Source organism: Quercus robur, chromosome 4 (genome assembly GCF_932294415.1).
Source record: "Quercus robur chromosome 4, dhQueRobu3.1, whole genome shotgun sequence".
Lineage (NCBI taxonomy): Eukaryota > Viridiplantae > Streptophyta > Magnoliopsida > Fagales > Fagaceae > Quercus > Quercus robur.
In genome coordinates, this window is record NC_065537.1 from 43,914,853 (window position 1) to 43,935,776 (window position 20,924).

Consider the following 20,924-nt stretch of genomic DNA (forward strand, 5'->3'; position numbering starts at 1 on the left):
TAAGATAGTATCATGTTCCTATGATGCCAATGTGATTTCGGTTAGGCGGGAGCCTCATCCATGACGGGGTCCAAAGTTCAAAAGGGTATAAAGATGTATCGGTGACTCAGATACATCTTTGGGCTAGAGTTTAGGAAATCTCCTTCTTGTAGCTTTTGAAAAGTTGGGAAACTCACTATAACTTTTTCTATAAAAAGAAAAAAAGAAAAAAAAAAAACATTCTATGTCTCTTTGGGAAGTTTCTTGGAGTTCTAGGTTGTATTCAAAATCTTATGAATGGTAACGAATGCCCTAAGAGCATTGGTTATGGTGCATTCAATACTTTACTAAATAATGTTTTTATACATTGTTTCTATAAAAATGAAGTCAAACTATATATATATATATATATATATCCAAAAAAGCACATACAAACAAAAAATATTTGTGCTTGTACAAGCCAATGAATCATTAACTCGCATATTTTATTTTTTGAAAAGTGTGTGCACATTACAGCTCATAATTCAACATTTTTTAGTCTTTAACCTTTTTCCTTAGAACACTTGTTAACATGACCCATTTATTTATAGTATTTGTACATTTTGTTGTTTGCTTATTGTTTCGACAAAGCATCAAATGTAGGTGGCTCTAAGTAATGGTATAGGATTCCCTCCAATCGAATGTCCCCAATATAAGACGTGGTATTTTAAAATAAAATAAATAACACATGTCTCACATCCTTCTAAAAATGAGAAGTAATTAGAGGGGATACTTTCTCAGAAGTAATAATTATTTTTGCAAGCTTTTAATCTCAACAAATAATAACTAGTTGTTCAATAGACAAGTAAATTTATACTAGCTTGGTCCACCCAACTATGCAAGATATTCAATGTTCTGATGTCCACAAGCTAGACTAATTTTGATTGAGTTGGGGAAAATGACCTCGGTTTGGCGACATAGTTTTAAAAATCAGAATGTTCAAATAATAAAAAATGGGTATAGTTCTCGATTTTTACCAGACCGGTTGAGGGTTCGATTCCCAATTGAACCGATGAGTTTGATTCAATTTTTAAAACCATGGACTTAGTGCATTCACTTTATTATTTAAAAAGCAAAAACTCTTTGTTAATGGTCATTTTCGCGACAAATTTTATGGTTCAACAAAAGTGACTAAGCCCAATTGCTTAGCAGGTCCGACTAATATATTTTATCAATGTATTCTGCGTTGTTGCATGGCCCAAGCCCATGTGAATGGTTAGAGAATTGAGTAGGACTAGTTTCAGTGGGTGTGGGTTAGTTCCCATTGGACTCTTTATATAGGCCCATCCCGTACATGCCACGAAGTGGGCTAGGGACGCTGGGGGCATTTAGGGCCCATAAAGGAGGACCAGTGTCATAAATTTCTACCCCAGATTTGGCTCCATGCTCTAGGTGATTGTGCCCGTAATTTTCAGCTCAACTCTAGTTTTCCACACCAAGGCACAGCTGACTCTAAGAAAAAGGCTGAACAGCCTAGCCCACTTAGCCACCCAAATGTAGTTTTCCAAGGCCTACAAAGACCAGAGACAGCAGCTATGAAGAAAAAACAACTTTGTTTCCAAAATCATGCAAAAAGCAAGCAAAACCTTTCCCTAAGCATAAACCATAATACACCAAGTCATAGAAATAGCATCTGAAAGGTCCAAGGCCTTCCTCCTAACTAAAAAACTGGTCACAAGCATCCCTTAAAGCTTGATATAAATATGCATCACTAGCCCACAAGAAAGGGGAACGTTTTTCCCTACAAAAAAAATCCCAAAACTTTGACACAAAAGCCCAGTCAGCTACCCAGTGTATGGAGGATTTGAAGGCTTGGAGGTGAAAATACTGAAAGAGGGGAACTCTCCCTCTCTTGCTTGGGACCTCCCTCAATTTCTTCCTCTCGGTGACTGCGGGCTGAAATTTCTGACTTATGAATATATAGTTTCTGCACTTTCTTGTGTTTTCATTTTTGTGTTGGTTTCTCTTTCCATAAAGCATCATTAGCCTTTGTGTACCTCACATTGCGAATTTTGGGCTTGGCTCTCTAAATAATTAATGAATTTAACGAAACTAAGGGGAGTTTTGGGCTCATTTATACAATCTCGGCCTTTGTCGCAAAACATCCCCAACAGTCTTCAATTTCTATATTTTGGTCATATTTTCAATTTGGCCCTTGGTTTTCACACCTTTCATTTTGGACATTATGTTTTAAACTTGCTATCATTTTAGTACCTATTGTCATCTCACTTACAGAAAACACTATTTTTAAATTAGTAATGCAGTACATTAGTAATATAAGATTTTCTGTAAATGAAAAGGTAATAGAGACCAAAATGATAGCAAATTTAAAAATATAAGAACCAAAATGAATGTTATAGTCTCACTTCAACACTAAAGTTGATAATGTGTCGTCAATGTGTCTTTTCAAACGGTTTTTGTTTATTGTCCTTGTCCAACACTTTAAGATTCAGCATATTTATTATATGAAAAGTTTAAGAGTGGAGTATGATGAGAATAGTAATCATAGAGAGATCTTACTTGATCCTAACAAATTTTGAGACTGAGCAACTTCAAAATTTAGGTTGAAATATAGGTGACAATATGGTTTTCTTCATAAGGCAATTGGAGTGCTGATGACGTTCAAACCATTTCTTCCTGAAAGACGAATTCCATGATCAGAGAGAGATGGCTGTATTATATTTGAGAACAGGGGTAATCTTGATCAGCGTCAATATACTACTTGTCAATGTTTTTAGAAAAAAAGAATCATAGAAACCATTCAATCCCAATTTATGTCTAAGGTCACTGAAATATTGTAGATGATTTCCTTCGCATTGTTATTAAACAATTATATCATGATTTATTAGAGCAATTGCAGCATCAAATTTTTGTGATGCCTCGATTTCCAGTGGTTTGCTGTCAATTAAAACACCAAGCAAACTTATGAGTCCAAGTAGTAGTCCGATTATGTACATGGAACCAGTCCAGCCACTTATCAAAGGCACATGAGTTTTCGAGCTGTCGCACAGTTCACTTAAATGGGCTCATAATATTACAAGTAAATATTATTTGCTTGATGCAAATGATGTGAGATCATTTTAAGTCAAATTGAGATGAGCTACAATATTGGATTTAACTAACTCCATGGAAAAATAGACTTTAACATGGTAAATGGTCCAAAGGCAAAGATTTATTCCCATGTGGTTTGGTTGATATCAACGCCCTGAGTTCGATTGAATCTACGGGAACACAAAATTAGTTCTTAGGCCACCCGTTAATACTATTGGAACCCGATAAAATTAAGATTAAGTTATGACTAAACCTACCTAAAAAGATCTGTACTTCCCCATCCCTTATACCCTAAACTAGGCCCCTCAGGTATTGATTACTTACCAAGTATTGTCATGGTCATGCCCTCCATCTACCTCTCCTCTACTCCAAATCGCCACCGCTACCACCTTCCCCCAATTGTCCAATTCTCCCACCATCATCTATCGACTTTTTGTGTTTTGTGTTTTTTTTTTTTTTTTTTGGGGGGGGGGGGGGGGGGGGGTAATTGTAACTTTGGATTTTTCTGTGCAAATAAAAATTTAGAAAATTATTTTCAAGATCCCAACAAAACAACAAAACCACATAATTTTTCTATAAAGTATTTTTATTCCACTGAACAAACTGAATCTAGAAGTGATTCCTTGAAACTTACTGGCATGATGCTAGTAGTTATCTTATGCTTTTCATTTTGCTCTCTAGGAATTCCATCAAGTGCAACCAGTTATGTGAGCATTAGTTCCCAACCAATTTCATCAATTCCCCAATCTTTTACAATCCCTAGCCCTAATTCCAAAAACCCAAGAATCTTCTTCAACATACGACTGCTACATCAAAGACTAAGAAGTGGCAGCATACAAATGCATTGGAATGCTAGGTTTCATTGGAGTGTTCAATTATAGGAAACAATGATTAAACTCAATATGCTGGAATATGTCCCTCTACAATGCTAGGGGGAGGACATGGAAGACACCAGAAAATCAAATACTTGAGAGGATTATAGTCCTTGGTATTTATAGAATGATTACAGAATCAACTGTATGTAGTACATGCAAAAAAATATACTGGTTTCACAAATATCTACTAAAATTAAACATGTGAGACTGCAAGAATCAGACAAAAGGCCATTCTTTTTTCTGATCTCAAAAATACAAGCAGGAGCTCCAATCCTCACACACCGTTGCAATAAGCTTCCAAGAGCCTTTCAAATAGGAAATCTACCAAGTAGGGACCACTAAATTTGAGGTATAAAGAGTGTAAAGGAAGCATGGTGAGGCACATAATTTGACAAGAGCCAACCCCAAGAGTGAAACATTGATTGCCTGCTACTAAAACTTGGACCTCAGTGGTTACAAATCAATCATCACTTCTTTTCGATGCATGGATCCTGTTAAGGCCAATTTAAAATTAATTCCATTAATTTTTGGGTCATAAGGCTCAAGATGTTGATTCTAAAACCACAATTATGATAACATTTGAATGAAAAGTATATACTAAGAAAGCAATTCAGTATGCAACAACCATAACAAATGAGGCAATGTTTAGGAGCCTTAAAATACATCTAGAGTGCAAAGGTACCAAAGAGAACTGAAATTGCAGAGTTCTTGACTAAATGGAGCTAATAAAAGTATGATGAATTTACTCATACAAAGAGAGAGAGAGAGAGAGAGAGTGAGAGTACCGAAATCAATTTCCATGCAGTTACACTGCAGAAATTGCTTGATACCCTTCATCCTCCAGAAGTTTTGCTATCGAACTGTCTCCTGTCCTCATGATTTTCCCATCCTCCTAAAAACCACAGATTGAAATAATTATATTGTGATTAATCAGGGATTCAGAAACAGTTTCATAAGCTGTGTACTATTTACAACCTTTTCAATTGCACAAGGAGTGCCTTGGCACAGGAACCAAAATCTGATTTGTGACCATATCAATATATCCACTTTAGTGCATAATTTGGTGCATGAAAGTGATGAATCAATTTATAGATCAACAAAATCATAATAAAATTGAAAAGAAAGCACTAATTTTTCAATTCTAATGGAAATCATTTCTTTACATGGCACTTGAAGAGAGTCCATATAGAATTCAACCATTGGTTTTATTGAGCCATCATCAAGGCTATAGCAAAAATCAAAGCTAGAGTTGCAGCTTTGAATGGTTGAGGCGTTGAGCCAACTTAGAGGCCAACCAAACCTCAACTTGAGGGATTCTGCCACTTATCCCAACCTTGCACAATTATCCAGACCATAGTTAGGCTCATTTTTAACAAAATTGTGCTAAATTTTCTTAGATACACGCAAGTCAAAGCTTCATATTGAATGCCATGTAAGATTTTATACCTCTTCTTCTTTTTTTACATAATAGTCCCATGCCCTACCCAATCCCCCACATCATGGCAAACCCTAAACCCAAAACAAAATTAAGTAATTCTTGAAGATCTTCGAATGACTTACCATAACATGTATATATGTAGGCTTTATGATATTCAAAAGTCTTGCATAATGAGTAATCATCAACACAGAATTCTTTGGAGTCAAAAGCCCGTTCACTGCAGCTGCTACATCTCGAAGTGCATCAACATCCAGTCCAGAATCAATTTCGTCCAAGATAGCCAAGTCTGCACCCAGAACCTGCATATAAAACAGCATATTAATCTGAGAGAGATTGAGTAATTTATATAACTCAAGATATGCAACAAATCACAGGTTTAAAAAAAAAAATTAACACAGATTTTATAGTCCTGTGTACACCACGTGCACCTAGGTTCCTTCTCATAATTGCATCCACATCATTTTAGCCTTCCTGAGAATCCTGACCCTAATGTAGGGTCTTAATTTCAAACTACTTCAACTGTTATAAAAGGTAAAGTTGACTTCACTAAAGCCAGAACATACCATCTCCTAATTAATATAATGGCACCCAATACTTATTGTCAAAATGTTAAAAAGAGAACAAAAAAATCTAGTTTCCATCTTATAAGGTCAACTTTGCCTGACTAGATCACAAAAGAACAAATTTACAAGAAGAAATCCATAAGGTCCCATTTGGTTGGGGTGATTTTAAGGGGGATGGAAAAGGGGGAGGGAAAAATCGGTGAGAAAATGGGGGAGAGGTTTGTTTGGTTGGGAGAGGAAAGGGGATGGGATTTTGGTGGGGGCCGCAGTGATTTCTCCCTGGGCCCACCAAAATCCTCTCTCCCCAATTTGGGGAGATTTGAGGAGAGAAAATAGGGGAGGAGAGGGATCTTGAAAAAACACAAAAACTACAAACACCCCCCCCAACCCCCCCCCCCCCCCCCACAACTGTGCCTTTCTTTCTTTATATCAAGTGGTGGGTTTTCTATTTTTAAATCAAACAGTGCGTTTTGGGGTTTTTTTTTTAATCAAAACTTTTTTTTTTTTTTTGGAATTAAATGGTGTCTTTCCCTTCTAATACAATATATATATATATATATATATATTGTATGATGGAATTATGGAAAAGTTTATTTATTTTATTTAATGATTACGAAAAAATTATTTCTTATATTATGTAATAGAGAGGCATAGGAGTAACTTTATACAAACTATATTTTCTATCCTCTCATTTTTATTCTCAACTAAACAAAGGAGTTTTCCAATCCTTTACTTTTTCCATCCTCCAACCAAACACACTAAAGGAAAATTAAAATCTTTTCTATCCCCCCACTTTTTCATCCCCCAACCAAACGAAGCCTAAGAGAATTGGCCAAGTATGATTATCCTCTAAAAATAGGTCCCACATGGATACAGAGACAACAGATCTTTTCTCTAACGTCCCATTGTGTCTTATATCAAAGACACAATGGGACGTTAATTCAAAAAATTAGTAGTCTGGATAATATGACACAAGATGAAAGATAAAATAGAAAAATATTCTTACTGCAAGTTGTAAAATTTCATTCCGCTTCCTTTCGCCACCACTGAATCCTTCATTTACATTTCTATTAAGAAAGTCTGCCTTCATATTCACAAGTTCAAGTTTGGGAAAAATGTAACCATAGAACTGCAAGGACAATAACAATGTCAGTGATTCAGTAAGACAGCAACAATCACCCAATTACTTTGTATTCCATCTCATTAATCAGAAACAGAAGATCTATATAGTGTAAAAATGCACACAGATGCAAAGGAAAATATATTAATTTATCTAGAAAATCCAAATTCTCATATATACACATCTAAGCTCTGTATTTGATCAGCCATACAATTGTAATCGAATTTTCCAAATTGATGAGCTGATTATACATAACAGGGAGACAAAAGGTCACCAATTAATTTTCTATATCATCTAAAAGGTTTAACCAAGAAGATTCTGATGCAGGAGCATCTGCATTAGTGCTTTGCATTAGTAATTGTAGTTGGCACTGTAGTAGCATGTGATAAGTCCACTAACAGTGCAGCAGCTGGAGGTTGGTTCATGCAGTGGTTCAGCTAGGGTTCCCAGGCTGGTGTAGTGCTAATTTGCAGCTAAATAGATAAGTTTTAGTGGTTACAAATAGCACTTGTTGTAACAAAGGTAGTTAGTCAGCTGGTTAGTTAGAATCCAGCCAATCAGATTGCTTGTAACTGTCTGTTAATTGCAGCAGCCAATCATATAGACTTGTAACAACAGGTTTGATTGCATGCATTTAGCCTTAGCCTTGTGCTATTTCAGGGACTGCTTTCTCTGTGCAGAGTTGTTGTTCACCAATAAGTTTCTCTAATCAACTCCCACTAGTCTACACAGCAAGCATTAATAGCCTGCATCAGATTCCAAAAAGAATTTCACAAAGAACAAACTATAATGCCATTGTTGTAGCTTTTGTCCTAAGTATCATATATCACGCAAAGGAATTCATACTCATCTCCCTCCAGTTAAAAAACTAGAAAATTTAATTCAACTAAACCTTAAATAAACTTGGGTTTAAGATATATCTTGTCAACTAATTGGGGCGGCTCACAGGCAACACAAGCAATATATACTGATTTACAGGGTTAAGTACAACCATCAGATTCTCAAGTCTCTGTAATAGCTTCTTTAGAGCTTAAAAGTTAAAAGTACTTCAGTATTGTGAGGCAATGAGTTTAAACAAACTTAGTTCTGCAAAACAAACCTTAGATGTATTAAGTTGTTAAATATATTTTGAGTAACAACTAATAACCCAAGTCACAGAATGATAGAAACACTTATTCTTATTATTTTTATTTTTATAGATACAATAGAATTAGAACCTATGGTTTCCACTTTATAGGTGGTAATTAATTTGGTTTTTGGCATAGGCAGAATTCGAACTCAGTTCCCTTATCAGTTGATCTAACTAGAACCCACGATGATAGAAACATATTTGTAAGTGAAACAACATGTAATGCAAATGGAATTTTTGAATTTTGGTATAACAATAAAACAAAGACAAAGACAGAGATAAAGCAGTTGCTGATAACTAAACCTCAATGGGTCCAAGCTCAGGCAGACCAAGTTTTCTTCTCCGAGCATTATAAGCCATATTGAGAAAGTCAATATTGTTGACACCAGGAATGGCAACTGGGGATTGGAAGCTCATAAAGAGCCCTGCAAGCGACCTTTCCTCCGGTTCCATCTCCACCAAGTTCTCCCCTTTGAACACTACACTCCCTCCCGTCACTTCGTAATCCGGATGCCCAACAAGAACCTGCATACATTGTACAACATCTCACTCACACTTTTTCTTTGTTCTAAAAATGCAAACGCTGCTACAAAATTGACGTGACAATGAATATAATCGACCCACTTCCAACGCATAATAAATATCTAAATTACATGTTTGCGATATAAACTGACGAGACAATGAACGTGATTGATACCACTTTAAATCTAAATTAAATTCTCGTGATCAGTGACACATCAATTTATAAACTAAACTAACCTTGGCCAATGTGCTCTTTCCAGAACCGTTCTTTCCCATAATTGCGTGAACCTATTCATAAAAATAAATAAATAAATAATTAAATGAATGAAAATTAAAAAAAAAGAAAAGAAAAGAAAAGGATTGGACACAGACCTCTCCTTCATAGATTGTGAGGTTAACGCCTTTGAGAATTTGTTGTTTGGATTCAGCAATGACGGCGGTGAGGCCTTTGACTTCGAGGAGGAGCTTCTTCTCGTTTTGGATATGGGATGATTCGGGAGAATCGACGGCGGAGAGTGAGGCAGAGGCGGTCAAGGAAGAAAGTGACAGGCGGTGGTGGTTAGAGCGGGGACGGAGGGCAGGGAGTGTAAATTTGAGGCAATTTGGGGGCGAGAATTTGAGAAGCGAGTGCGAAGAAGAAGAAGAAGAAGGAAAAGGGGAAGGTAGCGATGGAGGAGGAGTATGAAGGGAGCAACGGAGGGGTAGAGCCATTGATGAAGAACAAGAGAAGACGACGCTACTGTGTAAGTAGTATACATTATGACTTTTAATTACTTAATTCTCTGTCTCACTCTAACGGGTCATTCCACCATACCCCTCTTTTTCCCACCTAAATCTAAACCGTTAAATGAATGAAAATTTGATCCGAACCATTCATTAACCATTCATTTAATTTGAAGTTTACCGGTCAAACAAGTTATACATATAAGTAAAAAATCTAAAATAACCCAGTATTCACTGTGCGCTTCTCCTTCTCCTTCTCAGAAACAAATTTCTCTCTGTGCTTCTCCTTCTCAAAAACAAATTTCTTTCTGTCACGCTTCGGACTCGGTTTATCTAAAGAACCCAGAATTCGGCTTCTTCTTCTCTTACTAATCAACCACAAGAACCCAGGGCAGCTAAACAAAACCCAAAGAAGAAACAGTATCGGCCGGCGACGATATTTGAAATAGGTTTGTCTTTCACTTTCTGTTTCTCTCAGACGAAGTTGATTTTACTACTAATATACAGATTATTAAAATTTCTTTGACTATCAACGCATGATTTGTCTTTAGTTTTATTTATTGTAAGTAATCCCTAATGCTATTAATTGATTTGGGTTTTTATTTTTATTATTTTGATGATAGGAGATTTGGGTGTTGTTTGTTAAAAGTTGATTTGGAATTTCCTCCTATTTGAGAAACAAAATTTCAATACCATGATTGCTGTTTTCTTTCAACTATTTAGGTCCCCAAGTAAAATTTCAAATACAGTATTGCTATTAATTAGATCTTTTTTCTTCATGTTCCCCATATTAATTTCCCTGTTATGCTCACTTTCTTGGTACTAGTCCTTATATCAGTGAGTCTTGGAATTTAGCACACGGGTCCAGAAGTTCCATTGGACGATGAAGTTATATATGTAGACACTGTTCTGGAAAAAAATTGGCATTGAAGGTGAAGGTAAGGCCCCGCCTCAATTCTTCTAAATGAATCTACATTTTTCTACCTGAACTCCCATTTCATATTTTTTCTTCGTATAAATTTTGGAATGGTCATTGTTTGCAAAATAAATTTGCTGCACAAATGAATTCAAAAGCTTTATCACGACTTTATTCTATGGAAGCAGTTTTTTTAGAACCCAAGGAAAATTACACTTCCGAGATCAAATAGATTTTGATGTACTATGATTTTTCCCTTTTAAGAATTGTACTCAGTCTCGACTGATTAACAAGTGCATGAAAAAAAAAAGCTTCATTTTGTTTTGTCCAACCAATGAATTTTCCATTGATTAGACTATTTACTCCTTGGTGGTTGGTAAAAGTGTCATGTATGCTTTGTAGATTTGGTGATGAAGAGTTTATTTTTAGAAGTCAATTACACAATTTGTGGTCTTTTTACCAGACTAGCAAATATGTGTCTTCCTTGTAGAATATTGAGTACAATGTGATAAATTATAGTTTTTAGTTTTAATGTGGTAAAGCAAGTACTCTTAACTATTTTGGCAATCTCTTTTGGCTTAGAAGCAAAATATATATTATATTGAAGATTGTGTCTTGAATAATAAGTGCTGGAGTGGCACTTCATCTTCAGGTATATTTTATTAAAGATTGTGTCTTGAGTAATAAGTGTAAGTGATTTGGTTGTATTTTCTGCAGATTAGTTTTTGGATCTTGGTGGGAAATCTGATCCCTGTTGGCTATATACAGTATGTTTCAGACCACGCTAGTGATTTAAATTCCTAATCAACATTTTTATGTGGTATCTAATTTTCTGAATGTGCTGGAATTAGATGCTAGCTATGGTTGGATAACAATTTGATCATGGAGATGAAATTTGTGGAGTAGTTGTCAATGTCAGAGCTAGGCAGGAAAAAATATCTCTATGGCTGAAGAATGCTACAAATATAAAGCCTAGGCAACTAGCATGTTTTGTTCACATGTAAATATAATATTTCAACACTAGAGGAATTACATGTTTTGTTCACATGTTTTGTATAATCACATTATTAAGCGAATGTAATCACATTATTAAATTTAATCCATTTTGTATATAACACTAGAGGAATTATTATACTTAATATTTATACTGCAATATAAGCATATATATAAAGCCTTAGTTGTAAAGCTTGAATATTATATGCAAGAGATATGTCCTAAAGAAACAATGAAGCTTCTCCATGTCAAAGCTACCGTTGTCTAAAGGTTCTTACGTACCAATCATAATGAAGTCTGGACTTATGTTTGTGTCCAGGAAGCTCTTTTCATGAACAATCTTTGTTTGTGTTTGTATTCTAGCTGTAAATTGTTACATGCCAAAGTTGGAACAAAAAAATAATAATAATAATAAAAATACAACCGTTATTATCAAGCTCCACTCTAGAGAGGTAAAAAACAATCTCATAATTGCCAATAGCTGTAAATTGTTACATGTAACACTTATATTGAACCACATGACTCAAGTACACATGTAAGACCCTATGTTTTAGTACATAGTATCTGATATCAACCTCAGTTGTTTATTATGCTACAACAAAACAAAGTTCTAGCCCACTACCAAACATCAAAAAGAAAATACATTGCTGCATATATGTAGTATTGTAGTTCCACATGAGAGCTTTCCTTTTTTGTTGAGCAAGCCAATCAAAAGCTTTAGTCAACTGAAACTGGTTGCATGTTTTCAGCTTCTTTCCTCAAGCTTTAGTCAACTGAAACTGGTTGCATGTTTTCAGCTTCTTTCCTCAGCTCTTGAAACAGGACAGATGACAAGTATCGCTTCCCAAAACTTGGATGAATAGTCTGAAATTCAAACAATCAACAGCCATTTATGGGCATTAATACTTGAATCAAATTGGTTACATAAGAACATAAACACTAGAGATGTTGATAATAAAGAACACCATTTGCTTGTGTTGATTGAATTAGAAGCTTTTTCACAACCAAAACTGGTGATGTGTAGAGAAATGAATTTCGGAAACAGAATTATTTTTTCAGAATATAACCTTATTCACATTTCATGTATAAATCTTGTGAATTAAAGAAGAATAAGATAATAGACAAATAAAGTTGATCTTTATAATTTGTTTGCATATCCTGAAGCTATCTTATGCAAAATCAATTGGCTCTGATGAAAATAGTTTAAGGGTATTAATCATAACATGATACAAACCAAATGGAATTAGAATATATGTTTCTCTTATTACCACAATAAGTTTGCCCTTGTTCTCTGGAATATTAGCGAGTCTGAGTGCTGCAATTGTATTGGCTCCAGATGATATTCCTACCTGCATTAACCAGGACGATCGAAGTTATAAAATGCGTAATAGCATTCCAGATATCATCTTGTTGGGTCCATCTGGGGGTACTAAAATGATGTTACTGAAGCACAGAAAGCGTTCTCCAGTAGCATCAGCTGATATAATTAAGTTGTGAGCACCCATGAAAGTGTAGAGATAGATATGCTTCAAAGAGTTATTTGAGTAATTACCATAAGTCCCTCCTTCAATGCTAATTCCCTGGCCATATTTACTGCATCTTCGCTACTAACCTACCAGATAAGTTTCAACATGACAATTAGGGAAAACCAAAACTATTAGCAAGAATACTATATTCTTTTTAAAATCTTTCTGTCATTGCTAACAGCATCATCAACAACACTTACCTCAAGAACTTTTTCCATTACATCCATGTCCAAATATCTGGTTTGAACCCAACCCCATTGCCAGTAATCTGATGAGGACCTGATTCAAAATTTCAACAATATCAGAGTGTTAACTTCTCTTACCAGGACAATGTTATCTACAAAGGCATAGATAAACTTGAAAGTTACAAAGTCTGTATCTTCATTACTTTTATAGTCTTCCATTATTAGATATCAGCTGGACGAAAAAAAGATAAATTTGAAAATTTTCCAACTTTGTTCTCTTCAGAGGTTATAAAAAAAAGGAACTAGATAAGAAAGAAAATAGCATGAATTTTACCTGGTTTACCACCATTCAATACGTTACTTTCTGCAGGTTCTACTCCATATATCTACAAGAAATCAACTAAAATATTAACAAGGAATGAAACATAATTATAAGGGTGAATGTGGGCAAATCATGAATCATTACCTTTACATTAGGATTTTGGGATTTAAGGTACTGTCCGACCCCAAAGACAGTGCCTCCACTACCAATTACCATGACAAAAATGTCAACTTGTCCATAAGTATCTTCCCATATCTCAAGACCTATAGTTTCAAAATGCACCTGTTTTCCATTTTAAGGTCAATCACATATCCACCATCCACTAAGCAGGAGAGGATGAATAATGTATATACCAGATTCGAATTGATTCTAAACTATATATAATTTAAGATAATTATGTAGCATAGAAAATTTTATCCTACATGATGCCAATAAAGACTTTTCAGTTACAGGAGAAAATTAAAGGCAGGATAACTACCAAGGTGTTGGCAGGATTTGAAAATTGCTGGAGCATGAAAGCATTTGGTGTAGATTCCAAAAGATCATATGCCTTCTTAACTATTCCCCCCATCCCCTTGGTGGGATCAGTGAGAATTAAATCAGCTTAAATGCTCTTATAGTTACCCTCCTCTCCAAGCTTGTGTAAGAGGGCATGGTTAGAACCGTTTTGTATCCTTTGAGGGCTGAGATAAATGCCATACTGATCCCCATATTTCCTGATGTGGGCTCTATCAAAGTTATCTAACATAACATTTATACTAAATTAGACAAACCTGAAACTGCAGTATAAGTTTAAGACAAAAATATCTTATAACAAGGGAAAAATAAATATATCACTAAGTTAAGTATTCAGCTAACCTTCCCAGGGTAATTAAGTTTTTCTTTTCAGCATCCACAATCATGGCATGTGCTGCTCTATGAACAGAAATAAACAAAACAATTATACATTTTAATCATAAAAATGTAGTCAGTAATATGTGTTTTAAACTGTAATAACAAGAAATATATGCTAGTAAATCTATCATTATGAGGAAGAAAGAAGATACCTGTCTTTGATGCTAGCAGTAGGTTGCATCATTTCTTGCTTGACAGCAATATAAGCTCCACAACCTTCAGTGACTTTGTTAAGATATACAAGAGGAGTTCAGCCAATGAGCTGAAGTTGGTTACAAAAAATAAAAAAAGGGTTTCATTCTATTAGAAAGTGATCACAAGCATTGTTTATATATGAAATTTCCAAAATATCAAAAGATGAATATTTTTTTTTTCTTTCAAAGAACTAAACAGGAAAACATAATATTTCATTGCATAAGAAATATTGCTTCAACTAAAACAAATAAGTTATCATGTAAATATGCAGATATTGACATTTGTGAGCATACATTTGATAAGCCACCAAAAAATAGTGCAAATGAGAAATCTGATCTCTGATTAATCAGCTGAAGCTTCAAATATCCTTTACCACTGTCTTTGTACTCAGGACTGGAGTAGTTTGCAAACTGATACTGCAAAAGAAGACAATCCAATTCACACTTTTAGCTCCTTTTCTATGTCAAAGGAGGTGAATTTACAAGAAATGAGAGAGAGAGTCATTCTTAGATTTCAGGGGCATTATAGTCATTTTCTATGTTCTAATGGTATTTTGATCATTTTGTAGGTTGCAATGGTATTTTTTTTTTTTTAAATGTTAGAGGGAATTGAAGGAGTTTTGGTCATTTTTTAGGTACTAAGGGTAGGGGTGTGTAGCAAAATTGCCAACCCACCAAAATCGACCCGACCCGACCCAACCCAACCCAACCCACTAGGTTAGGTCAATTCTTAGGAGATGGTGGGTTGGGTTGGGTCATGATTTTTTTTTTTTTTTTTTTTTTTTTAACAGTGAGTCGGGTTAGGTTTGGGTCATGAGATTTACAAACCTGCCTAACCCAACCTAACCCATCTATATTTAATATATTTTTAAATTAAAAAAATATTATATATATATATATATATATATTTGCCCCTCTTCCTAAATAAACCCTGTACATTACACTACTAAGATATGGGAGAATGCATATGTGGTTGGATCTGGACCCTACACTTGGAATGGCTGTGATTGTGAGTAAAGGAAGAGGAAGCATTGGCTAAAGGATCCTATTCTTGGTCCGTGCCAAATGCGTGACTACTTTAGGAAGAAAGTAAGATATGCACCTAACATGGGACTCAAGTACTCACGAAAAAGGAGATAGTGACTTTCTAAGGTCAGCAACTATAGGGACAACCCTTGTTGGTTGAATGCATGTTGGACTACCTTAGAGACACATGTATCATTTACAGTACTCCTGATGTCCCTCTCAATGTTCATGACTTGTTTCCCAAGCAGTGGCAAAATCACCTACCCATAAGTCTCAGTGCCACGTTGGCATAATCTCTATCCTCTAGTCAACTTTCCATATCACAACTATGGAAAGGTCCAAAATAGAGAAATGATGACTTGACACCTATCTTTGTACTTAGCCATATTCCTCAAATTATAAGAGGAACATTAAGCTATATTTTAGGGTAAAAACCCTAGTAAATATTTGAAGAAGAGAGTAGAAAGTTGATAAGATAGGAAGGTAGAAAACAAGGTCTCTCTTTAAGGAAGAACACCTTTATTGTACAAGAGTGACCTCTTTTTCCCACATAATACAAATTTGAACAAAGCAAGAACATTCAATTTTTGCTCAAACCGTGGTTTTTCATCCCTTTTCCTAGGGTTTTCCATGTACATCTTGTGTCCTTTTTACGTTCTTGCTATCACTTTCTTCTTCTCTAACATGTGTCATGTCAAAGCAAGCATCCTTGTCACTTAAAACTTTTTCATGTAAATATACTATTAGATAACTTATTTTATTCCTTTATATAAGCTCAAATCTAACTTGCACATATAAAACCCAAACCCTAAGTTTATCTTATATAGTTTGTGTTTGTTTGCCGTTATGCTTATGATTATTTGGTTATAAATTTTCTTTTAATTGTAGTGGTGTTGTTCTAATGCTCAATTTAATTATAATGGGAAAAAAAAAATTGTCCAACCCATGAGTTCAACCAACCCAACCCGACCCACGTGGGTTAGGTTGGGTTAAGTTGAACCCTTATGATGGGCTAGGTTGGATTTTTTTTTAACCCGAAATGACCCACTTAACACAACCCTTTTAACTCGTATAACAAATAAATATTCATTTTATTTTAGATTTGTCAAGTACCTTTTATATCCTACATATATTTTAAATTTAAAAAGAAAAGTGAGTAATTACAAAAACTTACAAGGGATATAATTGGTAATTGGAAATTGAAACTTTACAAACCCTAGATCTTTAAACCCTACAAACCCTAAATTATTTCTAGATGGATGTTATATTTAATATTATGCAGGTTGAAATGGGTTGTGTTACATTCATATCAACCCAACATGACTCGTTTATTAAGCGTGTCAAATGGGTTGGGTCAAGTCAACCCATCTTATTAACAGATCGGGTTAGGGTTAAAGGATCATGACACGATTATTAAATGGGTCGGGTTATGGTTGAGTCATTTAGTCAAATACCCTTATCTCAACACGACACAAACCCGACACGCTAACCCGAATTGACTCTTTGTTAAATTTCTAATGGTATTTTTAGATATTCTCTATGTATAGGGACCATTATGGTCATTTTCTTTTGTAAGGGTAGTTTGGTCATATTTTAGTTTCGTGGTTATTTTAGTAGTTTTTTTTTATAGATTTTATGGTAATTTCAGTCATTTTTTAAGTTTCAAGATTATTTGGTCAATTTTGTTTGTTTTAAGGGTGTTTTGGTCATTTCTTAGTTTTCATGGTTATTTCAGTCATATTTTGGGTTTTTTTTGGTAAGTAGTTTTTATTATTATTATTTTATTTATTTTAGTTTCAGGGTTATTTTGTCATTTTTTAGGTTCTAAGGGTATTTTGGTCATTTTTTAGGTTTCATCGGTATTATGGTAATTGGTGAGAAAAAAAAAAGGGAATCATTGAATTTGACAAAAGTACTACCGAATGTGAGAATAGTACGGTCAAATGTGATGTTAGTATTACCTAATGTAATAATAGAACCATCATTTGCAAGAAAAGAATAATTGAATCACCAAACGTGACAAAAGTACAGTCACATGTGATTTTTGGTACTGCACAATTTGAAAATGGTACCATTAAATGTCAGAAAAAATACGAGTACAACCGAACGTGGCAAAGGTACAGTTTTGTCTATTTTGGCACACTTAATAAAATTGAGAAAAGAGAGGTTTGGTTAAGGGTACATATTCGAAATCATAATTTAAATTTATATAGATGACAAAAAGTAATATTGTATTTTAATTGTTTAATTTAATGATTTGAGGTATCTGCCAAAGGCCTTGTAACTGAATTGACACTTCCTCATGCACAAAGTGTTTGGGGGTTTAGGGAGAAAAGAGTTTGAACTGCAGGTTAGAAGCATGTTGTAATTATCTCTAAAAAAAAAAAGATTTGTTGTATATTTTTTTATGTTCTTTTTTCCCTTCTTACCTGATATTAATATTTTAGTTTTTGAGTGAATTACACAATTTTAGTGTTTTGATATGTTATAATTTGAATTTGAAGGCAAATTTCTAAGTCACACAGAAATTAGGAGAAATGGATACACACAAAATGAATAATTTAAAGGATCGCGAATGCAGGAACAGCTTCTCACCTCCAAAGCTTTCTCCTTATCATATATAAATTTTGGCAACTTCCTCAGCAGATCTTTTCTGTCAGCTCCAGCAAGTGCCTTGCTTATCTGCAAAAACTAAACTAATCAGTACTTCAGCCTAAAAACATTTTGAAAAATAAATAAATAAATAGTACATCTGAGCTGTTAATTGTACGAACAGTATATAAATCACATCAATAGCCCAAAAGTGAATCAATAGCCCAATACTTACTGATGCATCACATGGCTGTTTAATTAGGCCAAATAATTACATACATTTACATATTTCTTGATACGATGACTTTAAATGAAATATTTTTACTCTATAGGCTCAAAAATGTGACAAAAACACATGTATTACTCCAATTAATTAGAACCTAAGGAGACAGATGCACAACATTCTCATTACAAAGCCACTAACAAAGATACTTGCACAATTTGGTTTTCCATCAAATAAACCAGATTTTAGATCATTAAAGTGTCAAAACGAACACATACACCACTCTACTTAATTGATAACCTAGGGAAACACAGACACCCAAGACCAAATAAGTTGGATTTTAGTAGGTATATTTTCTCAAACATCTTCAGTGCATTTCACAACTCAAACCACAGCAGTAACATAGGGAATGAGAAAAAACTGATCCATTGTGACAAACTTCAAACTAAGAAATTATTATCAAGCTAAGAATCATAGTTCTGTTTCAGTGAAAGAAACTAAGGAATAAGAAATGGATACTCTTAGGCAAAGAAATCTAGATCAGAGGAAAAAATCATAGATTTAGTATCAACATTTCCAAAATGCCAAAGCTAAGAGACCCATACACACAACAATTACAAGAAAACCCATATTCATTCAATCACAACAGATTTAGCCATATTGCAAAGCCCCAATTTTCAAACTCAAGCAAAACCATCAAGCTTTACACTCAACAAGAAAACCCATTAATCAAGCTAATAAAAAAAAGTCCAATTTCCATACAAATAGCATCACAGTTTTAGCATAAAAATCCAAAAAAAAAGGCAGAATACATAGAGATAAACTAAAACTCTATGAAGCACTTCAACAAACATCTTCAATGCCCACCCAAAAACCAGCTTTTAAAATGCCAATAATAACAGTTATTGCTAATACCAGAAATCCAAACAAGAAAACCCATTCATCAAGCTAATCAAAACTTTAAAAAAATGTTATTCATCAAACTAATAAAAAAAGGAAACAAAATGAGTGTCAAAGGGGTTTCAGTCTTGTCTAAAAGGCAAAAAAAAAATTGAAAAAAAAAAAGAGAGAATGAAAATAAAGAATAAGAGAGCTGGACCCGCGGCCATCAGTGGTTGTGACACCAATGAGAAGCACCGCCAACAACGATAGGTGTGAGTGGAAGCAGAAGCTCGGCCACGGCTGGGCTTGAGAGAAGAAGAAAACAGAGAAACCCAGATGAGAGAGAGAGAAATAGTGAGACGAGGAGAATGCCATAGCGGTAAGCATCACCGGTTATGGTGAGGGATTTGGTGGCTGCTAGCTATAGCCATGGAGATTCAGCCATAAACAAAGGTTTGGTGGAAGATAGAAATATTTTGAAATTTTTTTGGATCTGATGAGAAGCTTAGGCAGGAAGTAGTGAGGAGAGAGCAAATTGAATTGGCAAAGAGCTGAGCACACGGATTGCCAGCCTGGTATGATGAGGTGTCAAGTAAACTAGTCTTTAGATTAAATGGATGGCTGAGATTTGTGGGGTATTGCAATACCTATGGGATGTGAATCCATTTTTTATTATAGGAAAGCGCAGCACGGTGGTACTACTCAATGTAAAGATAGTACCATTAAATGTGAGAGAAAATAAGACAATAAGGAAATGTGATAAAAGTGCAGTGACATGTGATGTAGGTGCTACATAATGTGAAGATAGTACCATTAAATATAAGAAAAAAATAAGGAAATGATTGAATGTGACAAAAGTATAATTACATATGATGTTAGTACTGCTCAATGTGAGGGTGGTACCATAAAATATGATAAAAAAAAAAAAAAGGAACTATCGAATGTGACAAAAGTACAGTCACATGTAATGTTGGTACTGCGCAATGTGAGGCTGGTATCATAAAATGTGAGAAAAAATAAGAGAACCACCGAATGTGACAAAAGTACAGTCACATATGATGTTGATATTGCGCAATGTGAGGATGATACCATAAAATGTGAGAAAAAAAAAAAGAAACCACCGAATGTGACAAAAGTACAATCATATGTGATATTGGTACTACGTAATGTAAGGATGGTACCATAAAATGTGAGAAAAAAATATGGGAACCATCGAATGTGACAAAAGTACAGTCACATGTGATGTTGGTACTGCGCAATGTGAGGATAGTATCATCAAATGTAAGAAAAAAATAAAAGAACTACCGAATGTGACAAAAATACAGTCACATATGATCTTGGTACTACGTAATGTGAGGATGGTACCATAAAATGTAAAAAAAAAAAAAAATTAGGGACCATCGAATGTGACTAAAGTACAGTCACATGTGATGTTGGTACTGCGCAATGTGAGGATATTACCATCAAATATGAGAAAAAAAATAAAGGAACCACTGAATGTGACAAAAATACAGTCACATGTGATGTTGGTATTGCACAATGTGAGGATTATACTATCAAATGTGAGAAAAAAATAAAGGAACCACCGAATGTGACAAAAATACAGTCACATGTGATGTTAGTACTGCGCAATGTGAGGACGGTACCATCAAATGTGAGAAAAAAAAAAAAAAGGAAACCATCGAATGTGACAAAAATACAATCACATGTGATGTTGGTACTGCACAATGTG

At 34.6% G+C, this 20,924-nt stretch overlaps 1 protein-coding gene, 1 long non-coding RNA gene and 1 pseudogene across 3 annotated transcripts; 1 reads left to right on the forward strand and 2 right to left on the reverse strand.

Moving 5' to 3' along the window:
• Positions 1 to 2,527: 2,527 nt before the first annotated feature.
• LOC126722056 (ABC transporter I family member 6, chloroplastic-like) lies at positions 2,528 to 9,479 on the reverse strand. Of its 2 annotated transcripts, none has more exons than XM_050425213.1 (7): positions 9,089 to 9,479; positions 8,954 to 9,004; positions 8,498 to 8,719; positions 6,952 to 7,074; positions 5,505 to 5,681; positions 4,730 to 4,836; positions 2,528 to 2,655 (listed from the first exon to the last, which is right to left on the reverse strand). In XM_050425213.1, the coding sequence occupies exons 1-6, from the start codon at positions 9,425 to 9,427 to the stop codon at positions 4,750 to 4,752; spliced, it is 999 nt and encodes a 332-aa protein (XP_050281170.1). In that variant the 5' UTR covers positions 9,428 to 9,479; the 3' UTR covers positions 2,528 to 2,655; positions 4,730 to 4,749. The 2 variants fall into 2 exon arrangements, with proteins under 2 accessions (XP_050281170.1, XP_050281169.1); XM_050425212.1 differs by lacking the exon at positions 2,528 to 2,655 and adding an exon at positions 4,037 to 4,435.
• Positions 9,480 to 9,646: 167 nt separating this feature from the next.
• Positions 9,647 to 11,475, forward strand: LOC126722059 (uncharacterized). The gene is made up of 4 exons (XR_007653959.1): positions 9,647 to 9,888; positions 10,266 to 10,377; positions 11,073 to 11,122; positions 11,207 to 11,475. It is a non-coding gene; the product is annotated as an uncharacterized LOC126722059 (long non-coding RNA).
• A 396-nt stretch (positions 11,476 to 11,871) lies between these two features.
• LOC126722058 (bifunctional L-3-cyanoalanine synthase/cysteine synthase 1, mitochondrial-like) lies at positions 11,872 to 19,837 on the reverse strand (annotated as a pseudogene).
• Positions 19,838 to 20,924: the final 1,087 nt, after the last annotated feature.